Here is a 15,492-nt window from a genome sequence, read left to right as displayed (position 1 = left end):
TGAATTTGCCGCCCTTACCTCCTTTTATGTCGTCATCTGTTTCAAGAACCACGAATTGACAGTTAGTCTACTAAGAGGGGAGATAAAATAAGTATGACGTCATATGTTAGTTCAATATAATATATTTCGAAACAAGATAATTAGTACAAAATAAGTAATAAAGGCACTAACTAAGGCACACAATAATATGGTTATACGACATTAATCATCAGATCTGTTAAGAAAATTCAATTTATTCCACTGGAGTCGGTGCCCTGCGAGGCAGAGCCTCATGCTGCCTCCTCAATCGGTTCCTCAGCTCCTTGGGGAACTTCTCGTAGCATTTCTTGCAGACGGGCTTCAGGTCGCACTCGTAGAACTTCGTTTTCTGGTTCATTTTCTGGTCACAGATGGAGCAAGCGAAGTGGTGGACGCACCACGCCTTGTTCAGAGCAGTAAACACTATAGAAAAACCCATTAGAAATCAATTTCCCGCTGCCTTTCGGTGGAAACTCACCATCTCCAGCGATAACTTGATTGCAATGATGACACAGGTTGCCGAAGAGCTGATGATAGTGGGTCTCGCAGTAGGCCAGACCCTTCTTCTCGTAGTGGCGATGTCCGAAGAACGGTTTCTCGCATTTGGCACAGACGAAGTGCTCCACGTGCCAGTGTTTTCCTAGAGCTGTCACCACACGTTCCTCGATGGGTCTTCGGCATGCTCCGCAGATGGGCACACCCATTTTATCGTGACAGCGTAGACAGTAGAGCTCGTTGGTGTCGTTTTTGGCCAAACCTGGTCGGTTGCGCACTTCACGAGCGTTCGCGTCCAGTTCTACGCCGCAAGCGGTACAATTGAAGTGATACGGATGATAAACCTCGCCGCGAAACTTCAACGGTTGATCGTCGATCATGGCGCTATTGAAAATTCGTGTTATGATCTACGGGGATGTTGTTTCTTAATGGAATTCTTACTGGCACTTGTGGCAAACGTATTTGCCGAGCCCGCGAGCTTTCACTTTGGCGTTGCATTCGTGGCACAGCGCCCTGCCGCCGTTTTTAATGAAACCTGTGTCGGCCAACTCGCTGGTGCACATCTCGCAACGGAAACATTCCGCATGCCACGAGGAGTTCATCGCCTTAATGACCCTACCTGAGGAGGACAACTTTAGAAAAAGGAATCACCACTTTTTTGGTGACTATTGAGGACGTACCTATGATGAAAGTGCCGCAGCGTTGGCAGCAGGGCGCGAACAGGACGTGGAAGTCGTGTTCGCAGTACTTGCGCCCGTCGTATTCGTAAAAGACTCCGTCGACGAATTCCCGAAAACATTGGGCGCACCTATGATATATCTTTACAATTTTGCAAGCAATGGGAGCAAGAGGAACAGATGGAGGAATTCAAGGGACTATTGCCCAGAGAACACAGGACATGCCAGAAATATACTATTCAAGTCCAATTATCTAAATTATGAATTTAAATTAACCGCCATAGAAATGACATAGTTATCTTTTAATTATTGGTAAGAAACTAATAGACACCAGATTTACGTTGGCAGTATTAGTTGCAGTGACGCTATGAACGGGTCGCAGGTGACGTTCTTTGTCGTTTTCACCGGCTTAAGAGCCGCTTTTGGGTTTTTATTGCAAAGAGAGTTGTAGAAAAATTACTAGTGGAGTATTAACGTAATTCGGAGGTTTTTGTACTCTTAAATGTGAACTGTGTATAAAAAAACAAACTAGGGGTTTGTAAGAAGAGTTACTCGAGGGTCATCATACATACAAGATAATTCAAAGTGTTTAAAGAAGGTTATCCGATCTTTGTAGTGGAAATATAAAGTTTTTCATCAAAAAACTAGGGGTTTCTAAAAAAATTACTAGTGGGTCATAAGTTGAATAGAATTCGAAATGTATAGTGGAAAAAACTAGCGGTTCGAGAAAAAAAACATTTCTGGTACATCTGTAAGGAAATAGGGTCATTGCCTGCATATTTCTATTGTCGCAAGCGAATGTTCTGGCATGTTCCTAGCATGTTTCTGTGTTATTAGGATGATTAAGACATTTAATGGGTTCCTGTTGGACTAGCTACCAAACTTACACAAAACATTGCTGATGCCACAGCTGCCCAGTGGAATTAACAATCTTTTCATGTTGTTCGAACCCCTCGCCGCACTTGGAGCATAACATGTTATCCCTGGACATGTTAGCAATATGGGTAATCCTAAGAAATAAAACGTAAGAAACTAAAAAAGCTTAACTTCGTGATGGTTAGTAAGTACCAAGCTTTCGAGGAATTATACCCCTTAGGCCTAGGATTAAGTTCTAAAGGCACATTATCGTACTCCTCGTATCGGTAATAACTGGTATCGACAATATCGTCATCTTTGCCCTTGGAGGCCCTACGTTGGGCCAACCGGCTGCCCTCAATGGACCCCAAAATGGGGATTTTCGGCGAGACGTCTTTGAAATTACTCATCATTATAAAACCACGACTTTACCGCACGTACATACATACGTTAAAACTGAACAGAAATAGGTAGAGCATATTGTTTGCGTATTTTATCGTTATCAATAGACGGATAATGTTATCTTTATTATATCGGATATCGGTCGGGGCATTGGCGAAGCGAAAACAAGCCCCAGTTTAAAAAGACTGAGAGTCTCGTGTCGATATTGTGATAACTTTACTTGGGCCAGGTAAATTATGTATTGATCTACTTGCATAAGGAGATTTTCTACTGTCTGAGAAAGACGGACTATATTCAGGGAAAGTAGGTCATTACGTGAATTTTGCCACTTTTAATAAATTTCAAACTGTGGATAACTTTTTCACTGTTAGAGATAGAGACTTGATTTAAAGACTGAGATGTACAGAAAGTGATAACAAAACTTTTATGTAACCACAAAATAAACTGAGATATCAAAGGTTTTTGAGAAAACGTGAAATATGTGATTTTAACATTTTGTACCAGAGCCAAATTTCTAAATTTTTAAGTAACTTTTTAACTATTAAAGATACAGACTTGATTCAAAAACTGAAATATGCTCTACTATGCTCTAATTACAAAAAGAACTGAGAAATTAATGGTTCTTGACAGAAAGTGAATGTGATTTTACCATTTGTGTACCAAGGCTAAATTTATAATTTTTTTGGTAACTTCATTGCTATTAAGGATAGAGACTTCATTTAAAAACCAAAATGTGCACCCAATAAAAATTAAACTTTTATATCTCTATAAAAAAGACTGAAAAATCAAAGGTTGTTGAGAAAAAGTGAAATATGTGATTTTTACATCTTGTATGCACCTAAACCTCTAAATTTCTGAATAACTTTTTTACTATAAAATATAGAGACTTCATTCAAAAACTGAAATGTGCACCAGATAAAAATTCAACTTTTATGTAACTACAAAAAAAGGGAGAAATCAATGGTTTCTAATAAAATTAAGTTCTCTCCTTATCAGGCAAAAAGTAATAACTCCAGCCAGCAACCCCTTGTACAACCTTATGTTATTCAACTTAGTACGTATAAAACTAATAGTTAGAACTAATAAAACCCTTATAAAACCTTAGTAAAGGGTTAGTAATAAGGAAAGCATTATTTATATGTACAAACTGATCAAAATTCCATGCTACAAGCATACAAAGGGCACAAAATGCAAGTACATGCTTACCCAGGCATAGGTAAAGGTGTCGGTGACATAACAGAAGATAATACTGCCCAAAAAAGCCTTAAAACTGAAAATAAACCAAAAAAATTGGGTGTAGGTGCTGATCTGAACCAGCCTGTCGTCTATATACACGAAACTATAGCACCAAACCAATAAATTAATAGAAAACTCGTTAAACTAACATACCAGTGACCCCAAAAGAAGATTCCGCTCAGAAAAAGGGGCTTTTAAGGCCTAGAAAAAGACACACACCCAAAGAGAAACAAACTTGGGGCCTATTTAATCGATGACCTCATTCGGAGTCTTCGATCCTCGTCTAAAAACCCGTTGGGGGCCATCTAAAAGACAGAGAGAGGTAGATGAGCTTGTTTTTATGTAGCTTATAGTGTAGGCCGTTGTCCAATGAAAACGAACCGTTCCATTTATAGAATGTTAAGTTGAAACAGTGAGGTAGAAGCTGGGGGGCCCACCAAACATTTTTCGAACCGTTTATAAGTCATAAGAAAGTGTTATAAGGGAAATATTAAGGGTCTAAGTGGTGTTCATTTAAATCTATATGCAATTAATAGTTCTTAATAAGCCCGTTAAGCGAGTGGCGCTGGCGTCGTTTCCCCGAATCTAACCTCACAATTCTTTGTTTATTGTCGCGAATGTACGTATTTTAGAGACCAGATTTAGTTGCTCTCCGACCCTTAAAACAGCCCTAAAAAATGACCGCAGACTTCGAGGGTCTCGCCGACGTGATAAAGCTGGTCAGCGACATCAAACACAAGTGAGTAATTACTTTGTATTAGTAATTTGTATGTTTAAAAATGATCTTAGGGTTCTCTATGGTTCTCACGCTATTGCTTTACGTACCGAGCAAGTTTTAGAAGCCCTTATTTCCCAAGGGACATGGAACAGTGCTTCGTGAGTCTCTAGAAGTCTTGTTTAGGTCTCTTTTGATTCGTTTTTATTTTATAGGGAGCTTATGGAGTTAATTAGGCAAAGAATAAAGTGTATTTCGTGTAGCCTCCCGAACGAGGCTACCGTTTGCAATATAATGAGGCACGTCCTCAAAATAATCCGGGAGGAATTTGAGGTGGCTTCAAAGGTTTTTCAAACTATTGTCTTAAATTGTTAGGGGGGGTGTTTAACGAGTGATTTTTTAGAAAAAAGGAGACTCGCGTTCTTTACACCATATAGTAACGGGGTCGTCGACGGACACCTTGGATTATTCGGAGAGTCTTTTGAACCTTAGGGCCGCTTTACTGGATCATCTTTCCGAATATAGGACTGAGTTGGAAACTAGGTGGAGGGGGTCTCTTTTTTGGGAAAATGAGGCTTAATTTAATTGATTTTTAGTGCGGAAAATATCGCCGCTCAAGCTTCGGAGCTGATACACAGCGACGAAACCATTTTGACTTTTGGCACCTCGAAAACCGTTAAGATGTTCCTAAAATCGGCCTCGAAAAAGCGAACTTTTAACGTTATCGTGGTGGAGGGCGCTCCCCAATATTTAGTAACAATTTTAACGCGTTAATTATGACTTAATTTCCAGGAAATGTCTATTTTAGGGTCATTCTTTGGCAGCCAGTTTGGCCAAGAGTGGAATTCAGACCACGTTGATCCCAGACTCGGCGGTTTTCGCCATGATGTCCAGGGTCAACAAGGTCATCATTGGAACCCACACGGTTCTGGCCAACGGGGGCCTGAGGGCCTCCAGTGGGATCCACGGGGTCGCTTTGGCCGCCAAACATTATTCGGTCCCAGTAAGTTTTTATTAAATTTAATTTTGCGGCTCAGAAGATCGTTTTTAGGTCATGGTGCTGTCCCATATGTATAAATTCACCCCCTTATACTTGGGTTCCAATGATCAGGAGGCTTTTAATGCCTACGCTTCCCCAGCAAGTCTTATTCCGTTCTCTATGGGGCAAATATTGAATAAAGTGGAGATCACTAATGCTGTGTTCGATTATGTGCCCCCAGAGCTCGTGACTTTGCTTATTACTCATCAGTAAGTTAATTTTTGTTAAAGGGGGTTTTTTTAATTAAATTTTATTGATTTTCAGAGGGGGCAATTCACCTTCTTACGTCTACAGGCTGCTCAGCGAGGTCTACCATCCGAACGACTATGATATATAATAAAAATTATGAACATCGTCTTGTTTTTCATTGTTTAATTTGTCCCAAAAAAATCGCACTCAATACAAAAGTCTCTTATAATAATAACAACAACTTAACTTAGATGGGTTTAATCTTAAAGTGCATCCCGATAAGGGAGAACACCAGACACTTTAAATCTTGCACGAGATAATAGAAGCAGCGGAGTCCCTCGGGGTCTTTGCTCTGGCTCACATCCACTAACGAACCAGTTTTCGAGGTGGTAAAGGAAATGTGCTCGTCATTGATCACGATTTCCAACTCTTGTCTTCCGATTCGGTCCGGGGGGGGCCACAGGGCGTCGTCCTCCTGCATGATCTCCGAATCGACGATAATTCGTTTCAGTTCCTCCATCACGCACTGGTGCACGTAAACCTCCTTGCGGATCATCGTGTCGTTCTTGTAATTCGAATTGTTCGCGTACCGCAGCTTTCCGTCCGGTCTAAACTCGAATTCTAAGAATTCGTGGCCGAATTTTCCCTTGTGCCCCACGTAGTACCGTATATAGAAGTCCGCGGACATTTTTGGGGCTCTATTTAGTCAAACAATACCGTTACTGAAGCACAATCGCAAAAGCAAAGTGTAAACATAACCTTTAAAAGTGGCGTCCTGACATCCGCGTAGTGTCGATTTCATTTTGGCGCCGAAGATGGCGCTGCACGTCTTTAAGTCAATACTGCGTAGTGTGGACTTCCGGTATAAGATGGAAGCACCATTTTAAAGCCTTATTATATACTTATCCGCCTATTTATAGCGCAATTAAAGTGTTTTTTTAATACAAAAACTCATTAAAAGTTAATAATGAAATTTCCGAAAGCGGAAACGGAAACAGTAATTGTCATATGATCGTCCTAAAAGGCGGTGAAATTGACAATTGCGTGACTTCAGTATAAACTTCCGCTAGAAGATGGAGGCACTTCTACCGGTAAATTATTAAATTTCACCAACAATTTAATAGTTTCCCACCCTTTTGGTCGCGTAAGATCTTATTAAGACTGACATTTAACAAGAAAAACCCGCGAAAAAGATTGTTAGAGGTTTAATTATGAAATTTGCAAAAGCGGAAACGGAAATGGTAATCAAAAGGGCGCGAAAAATGGTGTTACCCCTTGAAATCAATAGCTGCTGAGTGTAAACTACCCTGTGTAAGATGGAGGCACTGTTTAAAGCATGATTTTATAGTTCTCTCCCTAATTTTGAATTAAAACCCTAAATAGATCGTTAAAAATTGATTATCAAGTTAAGGAACAAGTAAACATTGATGCCGTTAACAGTAGCATAGTCAGATGCCATATTCAGATGTATATAAAGCAGAAATTCAGTTCTGGTACTCGGTTCTTGTTAGGGTTGAATGCCCGAATTGTTTCTTTAGCTTCCAGTGAAAAAATCACAAGGATCCATCCAGTCTGTGATTTTTTATTCACTTTTCTATGTGGTGATCCAGTTCTGTTAGGGTTTCTTGATTAATAACTTGTAGCGCTCAAATCTGATTTATTTCGGGTTTAAAAGACGCCTGGAATTTTCTGTAATTTTTCCTGAAGTAAATCCATTCAGTCAGTCATGTTTAATTAATTTTTCTGTGAACCATGTTAGTTAAGAAGTGAGCCAGTTCTCTTAGCGTTTCTGGGCTAATAACTCTTTTTGTGATACTCGTATTTAACTCATTCTAGTTTTATTAGATGCCTGGAATATTTCTTTAATTTTTCCTGAAAAAATCCAGTATATTTCTTGACTAACCCAATATTTTGAACCAATCTTCAGTTACGTTGTGGGCGATAGATGGTACCACGAGTTTAAAGTTAAATAAGCCGCTTTACGGCTTAAGTTCTTATGTAATAGTGCGGTGATACCACAAAAACGATAATTAGAAAATAGATAGACGTTTTCTAAGTAAAATAGGACACTTTTTATTGGGCAAAATCGAAAGTGATCTGCTCTCACCTAATAATTGAAGTAAGAGCGACGTAAATCGATTTGGTATGGTTAGGATGCGGTTTTATGTAATAAATTGATTATTTTCACTTTTTTTAAATACATTTTTAAGGGTAAAATGAAATAAAACACTGTATAAAAAAGGAAATACATTTTTATTCAACACTGTATGCTTAAAATGATTTGACAATAACAATAACTATTTCAGATTCTTGCTAATTTTACACGTAAATTTGTCATTTTTTTAGTACGAAATTCCAAGAAACAATTTATTAAAATAAATACCTACTTAAAACTAAGCCCCTCAACAAGGCAATTTATACAAAAATAATTCTACACCCTGCATTTTAAATTTGTGCACATTAGTTTTCAGGAATCATCAAAGGTCATCCTGCTCACTCCATGTTGCTTGAGGTACCTCCTGTACTGCTTGTACCGGTTGTTCTCTGCCAACTGTTTCTTGGTGATTTCCTCCTGTTCCTTGGTCCATTCATCAAAATTCTCCCTGATCCATAACTCCCTGTCAAGAAACTCTTGTTTCCTGTCATCCTCTTGGGAGTCAAACTGGTGCTGGCCCATTTTCATGTATTTCCTCACCAAATACAGTTTCTCCTCCTCATTAAATGGTTCATTTTTATAATTGTGGCGCCAGTACCAAGAGCCTAACCAGTAGAGGTACTTGGACAAGGTGTAGGGCAAGAAAATCAATTGGAACCAGATCACATCCCAGATCTGGGGCTTGGCATAGGCCCCTTTGATGTCCATTTTGTCCTCAATCACTTTCCTGATGACCTGTTCCACTTCTTCTTTGGAAACTTTGTGCTTTTTGCCCCCCCTTTTATTATTGTCTGGCAGTAGGCCCTCTTGCTTAGCAATATCTTGAGCCCTGTTTCTATATTTTGGCACTGTACTGAAGTATGTTATTGCATTGTCATACCTCTGCTTGGCAGAGTAATACTGTACAACAGAGATTATTGTTATGGTGAATATTATGACTATTCTGGCATCTACTTTGGGGGCCACCCTACGCCTGTAATATCTGTAATAATGGGCATAGTACTCATCAGGGTTATCTAACATGTAGTCATAATCAGTTCTGCTCTCATCATCTCTCAATATCTCATAAGCATTGGCCAGGGATTTGAACAGTTCCTCAGCCTCTTCTTTAGACTCTTTGTCCCTCCTTAAGTCTGGATGGTACTGCTTGGCCAGCCTCCTGTAGCTCCTGGCTATTTCACTCTTGGTAGCCTCCCTGGTCACTTGTAAGACATCATAGCAGTTCTCTTTTCCACAATAGATGCCTTCCAGTAAACCTCCCTGTACCGATAGCACGATACTTAAGACGCATAGCAAACTGGTACTGACCTTAAGCCACATCATTTTCCGGGGGTTTTTAATTCAAAAAAACCGTTCCTGAGGGGTTTGCCCCTATTGCTTGACTTGTCAAAAACAGCTGGTTTCAATCTACTTCCGGGTGGCGGTGGATTTTTATGGGGTTTTCACTGAACAAATGACCGTTAATCGGTGCGAAGACATCGCAAGGACTGCTAGGTGTTAATGGCTACGTGTCGCCCGTAAAACAATCGAAATTTTTTACGATTTTTCACACCACGAACACGCCGCCGACAGCGGTGGAAACGGTTTTGACAGCGAGACCGAGAAAAAATTGTAAACGTCACAACAGAACGTCCGTGGGACATGTAATCAATATGAAACGAGCACGTTCTGATTGCCACAGCGGTCTTGCGACCTTGGAGGAGCGGCTATGGGCGCCAAAAGTCCGACGTTGTCAGGGTCTTATCGAAATCCCAAGTGTTACTGATGAAACGGGAAAACTGTGATAAAAAATTCAATGGCGGGTGCATTTGTTTAGGTTCTACAGAGGAATTTGAAGACATATTCCAGGCACTTTTTGCAATTTAAATGAGTCGAATCGGAGCACTACAAGTGAAGTTACGAGCCAAGAATTACTAAGAGAACTGACGAACCACTTGATAACCAGATATGTTATACAAAAAAATGATTAAAAAATTAGTGGCTGGATGGATTTACTAGAACTTTTCAGGAAAAGCTTAAAAAATATTCCAGGCATCTTTGAACAATCCAGGTAATTAAATCTGAGCACCACAAGTGGAGTTATGAGGCAAGAAACCCTAAGAGAACTGGCTCACTACTTGATAACCAGACATGTTACACAAAAAAATAATAATAAATTACAGGCTGTATGCATTTAATGGAATTTTTCAGGAGAAATTAAAAAATTATGCCAGACATCTCTTAATATAAAAATCATTTAAATCTGAGCACTATAAGTTGAGTTATTAGTCAAAAAGTCCAAAGTGAACTGGCTCACCACTCGATAACCAGATATTTTCCACAAAAAAGATAATATAAAATTACAGCATAGATGGATTTACTAAAATTTTTCAGGAAAAGCTTCAGAAATATTCCAGATATCTTTTAAAACCAAAATGAATCAAATCTGAGCACTATGAGTAAAGTTATAAGCTCAGAAACCCCAACAGAACTGGCTCACCACGTTTGAACCAGACATGTTGCACAAAAAAATTAATAACAAATCACAAACTGGATGGATCTGTGTGATTTTTTCACTGGAAGCTAAAGAATCAATTCGGGCATCTAATTTTAACGAGAACCGAGTACCAGAACCAAATTTGTGCTTCATGTAAACCGGAACGCGTTTGATATAGACCTGACACTACTCAGCTGTATGTGCGTAAACGTACTTAGCGCATAAACATCTTAACACAACGTAAACAATTTTTAATAAAACCGGAAAATTAATTATTCCGGTATCATTATTACCATCAGCGCGAACCAGGTGTGTTTAATGACCTGAAGGTACGAAGTCCGTCCGAACATGACTAAAGCCAATGATTGTAAGTGCAATTTCTTTATTATTAATTAAACAATCGGCCATGAAACGCCTCGTTTCCCAAATTTTCATGTACCGCATCCATGGAAATTGAAAATTTAATTTTCCAGCCAAACGTGAGCGCTCAAAAAAGCGAAAAAGCCTCATGAACTCGTTCTTGAACCGCCTCTGCATGTGCATCCGTTACTACATCGACGTAATAATCGACACGATCTTCGGATGGATCTACAACTCCAGCAGGCAACAAATCCCGGAAATAAACAACACGATCGTCCTGGAAAGCGCCACCAGTCTGGCAAAGAAGATCCGAAAACGCGAATTGACGTCCGAGGAGGTCGTCCAGGCGTTCGTAGATCGCATAAAACAAGTGAACCCAGTGATTAATTCGATTGTAGACGAGAGGTTTGAGGAGGCTTTGAAGGAGGCCAGGGATATCGACAAGGATATCGCCAGTGGCCATATATCCGACGTGGAATTTTCGGAAAAACCCTTTTTGGGTCAGTATATAAATCGTCTTAAAGATGGCCTGATTGAACCTCCTTATTCATCGCAGGTGTTCCGTTCACTTCAAAGGAATCCACCGCGGCCAAGGGCCTGGCGTTCACCTTTGGCCTTAAGAAACGTCGAGGGAAAAAAGCCTCCTTTGACGCGGACTGCGTGGCCGCCCTAAAGAGGTCAGGGGCCATTTTGCTGGGCGTATCCAACATCCCTCAATTGAACTTATGGCAAGAGACCAGCAACCCCGTCTACGGTTTAACGAAGAACCCTTACAATACGACGAGGAACGTGGGAGGATCCTCCGGAGGCGAATCCAGCAATTTGGCCGCCTGCGGGTCTCCCATGGGGATCGGCACGGATATCGGGGGGTCCTGCAGGATACCCGCTTTCATGTGTGGGGTCTTCGGTCATAAAATCTCCAATGATTTGGTATCTAATAAGGGTAAGTCGCGTCTTAAGGGATAAAGTCCTAATGGGGTGGCTTTATTGGTCCTCTTATATAGGGTTGACGTTCCGGACAGGTGAGGAGTCTGGCACGATGGTCTCCATAGGTCCTATGACCCGTTACGCGGAAGACTTAATCCCTTTCATAAAAGCCCTTGCAGGACCCAATAAGGATCAATTAAACCTGGATCGGCCTGTCTCCTTAAGGAAAATTAGGGTATATTTCGTCACCAATCCTAAGGATCCCCTTATGAGCCCCTTTAGGGAGGAAATGCATGTCACACTGCTAAGGTATATAATGATACGTTGAGGAATGATTTTAAGGGTGTATTGGAAGATCGTTTTTAGGGCCGTAAGTCATTTTGAGGAAGTGTGCGAAGAGAAACCGCAAGAGTTGGTGTTCGAACACTTGAAACATCAGTTTAAGCTTTGGAAGTACTGGATGTCCGTCGAGGAGGGGGCTAACTTTAAAAATGACATTAATAACAGGGAAGGCGAGGTAAAACAACCATAATTAACTCACTCCTTATTTGACTACATCAGTTCCAATTTTCAAAATAACGGTCGGACATATTTAAAACCTCATTGGCTGTCCTCACCTCCCTCCTAAGTTCCTTTTTGACAGTCCGAACTTTCAAAATAACGGTCGGACGCCATCTTGTCGTCGATCGAACGGCATATGACTTCAAAATGGCCGAAAAAAATTAATGATTTTTCAGGTAAACGCGTTCGTGGAGATCCTAAAACACTTCGTGGGTTTAGGGGGAGACTATTCGACCGCCACCATATTCAACTTATGCTCGAACTACTTGAGAAAAGTCGATCCGGTTTGGACAAAAGAGACCACCGAGACCCTTAGGGAGGCTTTGCTCTCAAAACTGAACGACAACAGCGTCCTGCTGTACCCTTCTGCCCCATTTCCAGCCAGTTACCACCACACAGCCCTCCTGAGACCTTTTAACTTTGATTGTTTCGCAATTTGGAACGTATTGAAGTTTCCTGTGACGCAAGTACCGATGGGGCTGGGGACTGAGGGGCTACCGCTGGGGATTCAGGTGGTGGCTGCGCCCCATCAGGATCGTTTATGCGTAGCAGTGGCGAGAGAGTTGGAGAGGGCGTTCGGGGGATTCGTTTCACCCACCGGTGTGGTGATAAGACATGACTGATTTTTTTAGTTTAAGCTGATGGTGATTGAGGGTGTTGGGTATTTATTATTTTTTTATAAGTTATCATCAATAAACAAAATGTTTATGGTTTAATGGAGTTTTAGTTGGCTCAAGTGTAGAAGAAGAAGTGACAGGATTCCCATGAAAGAGTTAGTACCCACCTGATTTATCTCGAATTAAGAGAAATTAACGGCAAGAGTTAAAAAATTAAACCATATATCCAGTTCTGTTGGGGTTCCTTGCTTAATAACTTCACTTTTCGTACTCGTATTTAATTCGTTACAGTTTTAGCAGATGCCTGGAGTATTTTTTTAATTTTTCCTGAAAAATTGCAGTAAATCCATCCAGCCAGTGATTTTTTATTAAGTTTTTGGTGCAACATGTTTGGTTATCAAGTGGTGAACCAGGTCTGTTGAGCTTTCTTGGCTAATAACTCCACTTGTAGTACTCAGATTTTATTTATTTTAGTATTAAAAGATGCCTGGAATATTTCTAAAGCCTTTCCCGGAAAAATCCAGAAAATCTATATAGCCAGTAATTTTTTATCAATTTTTTTGTGTAACATGTCTGGCTATGAAGTGGTGAGCCAATTCTCTTGGGTGTCTTGGCTAATAACTACACTTGTAGTATTCAGATTTGATTCACTTTAGTTTTAAAAGATGCCTGGAATGTTTGTTAAGTTTTCCTGAAAAATTCCAGTAAATCCGTCAAGCCAATAATTTTTTTATGAATTTTTTATTCAACATGTCTGATTATCAAGTGGTGCGTCAGTTCTCTTAGGGATTCTTGGCTCGTAACTCCACTTGTAGTGCTCCGATTAGACTCAGAATAAAGAGGATTCCCAAGGAAGAATGTGTATACCCACCAGATTTATCTCCAATTAAGTGAAATTAAGAACAATACTTTAAAAAAAATAAAACCATTTATTTTATACAACAATATTATTACAAAAACTATTAGTACTGGGCTGAAGTACTGGCCCGGGGGCTTCCAGAACTATCATCACTCATAACAGCATCCTCAACATTTCGTAGATCATGATGGTTAGTCCCAAATAAGTCTTCACTTGTATGCTCCGCCCAAGGGTTCTTGCAGCAAGGACAACTGTCCTGATTGGCCAAATATTTTAAAAGACAATACGAATGGAGGGTCCTATGGCATGCGCTGCATGTCTTACCCTAAAATTGCCCCAAATTCAGCTGAGCCCCAACGCTTAACCTCTCAAACTTACAATAAAGACTAGTTCTGAACACAGATTGCAACATTCGTACCCATGACTCTTAAAAGAAGACCCGAACTCTACGATTGTCCTGGGCCCCAAGTAAATTAGGCCGTCCTGTAGTATGAAAAACCCTTGCTCTATCCATTTACTTAATATGGCCTCACCTTTGCTTAGGCTGTAAGCAGAGGTGAGGGTAGAAGTCATGTTAAGACTGGCAGCATATTTTAAGTGATGGTCCTCATTGTTGGCCAACTGTTGCAACAAGACATTGAAATATTCGAGTTCGATGGGTTTAAAAGTTTTGGCACATTTTGCTATCGAGTCATCCTTAAGGTTTGTCCAAACCAACGTGTCCCGGTTGGTCACCTCACAGGTGACATTACTAATTTTAAAGAATTGAGCCGAAATGTGACGGTTTATTGTTAAAATTAGCACCCTTAGCTGGGTCAAATCCCTCACCGAACCTGGAAATTGAGGAAAACCTTGCCAGAATACTTTCTAAAGTGAACTGATTAAGTAAAACCCTTAAGAAAAGCTATATCATATTGAAAGCCTCTAAAAAGACTTAAAAGGTCCCAAACCAAAACAACAACTTTCAACCCCTAAAGAATCATATTAAAAAAGAGTTTTTAAAGCAAACAAAGGGGCACATACCTCCAGGAAGGTTCTTGCAATATTCGACCGCCTGCTCCTGGGGCACAGCCCCTTTTTGAAGCATGTATTGGACAAAATGACGATGAGGGAGCTGCATCTCCATTGTTAAACTGAACCGAAAATTTCTAGGTTAGGACTATATAGAAATCAACTGTTTCTTTCTGAGTAAGGGTTTTTCAAACAAATCGGGGCTGTTTGGGGCCACTAACCTATTTTCCTAAGCCTTCAAGGCTAGTGGCTACTATACCCAAGAGTATATTAACGCTTGCACGTAATTTCCCGTTTGTTTATACATCCCTTTGCCCCCCACCACTGGGTGAACAAGGGTTAAAAAATTTGTATTTCCGCTCAAAATACACCGATTTGCGTGATTTTTTTTGCAAAATGTGTTTCTAGAAACCCTAAGGTACGATTAACTGTATTTATATTTAAGTCTAGTGCATTATTAGGGCCGCAATTTCAATTTTAAATATAATACAAACCGGCTCATTATCAATCACTTTAAAGGGGGGTTTTTCTAAGACTTTAGAGTGGCCCCACCCAAGTGTTATACATCAAATTAAAGGTAATTTAACCGTTGTTAAGAATATGTAATGATCCTCACGTGTTATTTAAACTTTCATTCATAAATTCTCATTTACTTATAAAGACATAATATGCTCACTTACCGGTCTTTTTCTCCTACATTTCTCGATGTCCGCACACAAATTATATATCAAATTATAGCTTATTTAATTGTCTTTAGGATGGCACACACTAATTTAGTAAAAACCGTTTCGTTTCGTTAAAAAATGCACAATTTCAATAATACTTTCAAACAACCCGCTGTGGCCGGCCAAAAATAGACTAGAAAATGACAAGAATGACAGATGACAGAGCGTTCAGTTA

At 40.0% G+C, this 15,492-nt stretch overlaps 6 protein-coding genes across 10 annotated transcripts; 2 read left to right on the top strand and 4 right to left on the bottom strand.

Annotated features, from left to right (window-relative positions):
- Positions 1–104: 104 nt before the first annotated feature.
- LOC126747599 (LIM and senescent cell antigen-like-containing domain protein 1) lies at positions 105–15,440 on the bottom strand. 4 transcript variants are annotated; one of them, XM_050456333.1, is made up of 7 exons: positions 3,837–3,983; positions 3,654–3,717; positions 2,078–2,200; positions 1,194–1,321; positions 955–1,132; positions 497–897; positions 105–441 (listed from the first exon to the last, which is right to left on the bottom strand). In XM_050456333.1, exons 2-7 carry the CDS (start codon positions 3,680–3,682, stop codon positions 233–235), a joined length of 1,068 nt encoding a protein of 355 aa, XP_050312290.1. In that variant the 5' UTR covers positions 3,683–3,717; positions 3,837–3,983; the 3' UTR covers positions 105–232. The 4 variants fall into 4 exon arrangements, with proteins under 4 accessions (XP_050312290.1, XP_050312292.1, XP_050312291.1 ...); XM_050456335.1 differs by lacking the exons at positions 3,654–3,717; positions 3,837–3,983 and adding an exon at positions 15,273–15,440; XM_050456334.1 differs by lacking the exon at positions 3,654–3,717 and having other exon boundaries at positions 3,837–3,977.
- Positions 2,616–5,791, top strand: LOC126747601 (translation initiation factor eIF-2B subunit beta). 2 transcript variants are annotated; one of them, XM_050456337.1, is made up of 9 exons: positions 2,616–2,676; positions 4,316–4,422; positions 4,473–4,559; positions 4,614–4,743; positions 4,802–4,941; positions 4,995–5,151; positions 5,207–5,401; positions 5,450–5,646; positions 5,702–5,791. In XM_050456337.1, exons 2-9 carry the CDS (start codon positions 4,361–4,363, stop codon positions 5,772–5,774), a joined length of 1,041 nt encoding a protein of 346 aa, XP_050312294.1. In that variant the 5' UTR covers positions 2,616–2,676; positions 4,316–4,360; the 3' UTR covers positions 5,775–5,791. The 2 variants fall into 2 exon arrangements, with proteins under 2 accessions (XP_050312294.1, XP_050312293.1); XM_050456336.1 differs by lacking the exon at positions 2,616–2,676 and having other exon boundaries at positions 4,143–4,422.
- LOC126747607 (protein mago nashi) lies at positions 5,795–6,396 on the bottom strand. The gene has a single exon (XM_050456342.1). The coding sequence runs from the start codon at positions 6,312–6,314 to the stop codon at positions 5,874–5,876; it is 441 nt and encodes a 146-aa protein (XP_050312299.1). The 5' UTR covers positions 6,315–6,396; the 3' UTR covers positions 5,795–5,873.
- On the bottom strand, positions 7,861–9,419 carry LOC126747602 (dnaJ homolog subfamily C member 25 homolog). The gene has a single exon (XM_050456338.1). It carries the CDS (start codon positions 9,102–9,104, stop codon positions 8,094–8,096), a length of 1,011 nt encoding a protein of 336 aa, XP_050312295.1. The 5' UTR covers positions 9,105–9,419; the 3' UTR covers positions 7,861–8,093.
- LOC126747595 (fatty-acid amide hydrolase 2-A-like) lies at positions 10,461–12,821 on the top strand. The gene is made up of 6 exons (XM_050456328.1): positions 10,461–10,624; positions 10,731–11,117; positions 11,174–11,560; positions 11,622–11,853; positions 11,911–12,061; positions 12,282–12,821. The coding sequence occupies exons 1-6, from the start codon at positions 10,606–10,608 to the stop codon at positions 12,726–12,728; spliced, it is 1,623 nt and encodes a 540-aa protein (XP_050312285.1). The 5' UTR covers positions 10,461–10,605; the 3' UTR covers positions 12,729–12,821.
- On the bottom strand, positions 13,632–15,029 carry LOC126747603 (non-structural maintenance of chromosomes element 1 homolog). The gene is made up of 3 exons (XM_050456339.1): positions 14,605–15,029; positions 13,960–14,414; positions 13,632–13,906 (listed from the first exon to the last, which is right to left on the bottom strand). The coding sequence occupies exons 1-3, from the start codon at positions 14,705–14,707 to the stop codon at positions 13,685–13,687; spliced, it is 780 nt and encodes a 259-aa protein (XP_050312296.1). The 5' UTR covers positions 14,708–15,029; the 3' UTR covers positions 13,632–13,684.
- Positions 15,441–15,492: the final 52 nt, after the last annotated feature.

This window comes from Anthonomus grandis, chromosome 19 (assembly GCF_022605725.1).
Source record: "Anthonomus grandis grandis chromosome 19, icAntGran1.3, whole genome shotgun sequence".
Classification (NCBI taxonomy): Eukaryota; Metazoa; Arthropoda; class Insecta; order Coleoptera; family Curculionidae; genus Anthonomus; species Anthonomus grandis.
Note: the sequence above shows the minus strand (reverse complement) of the source record. Positions and strands in the feature narration are given on the sequence as shown.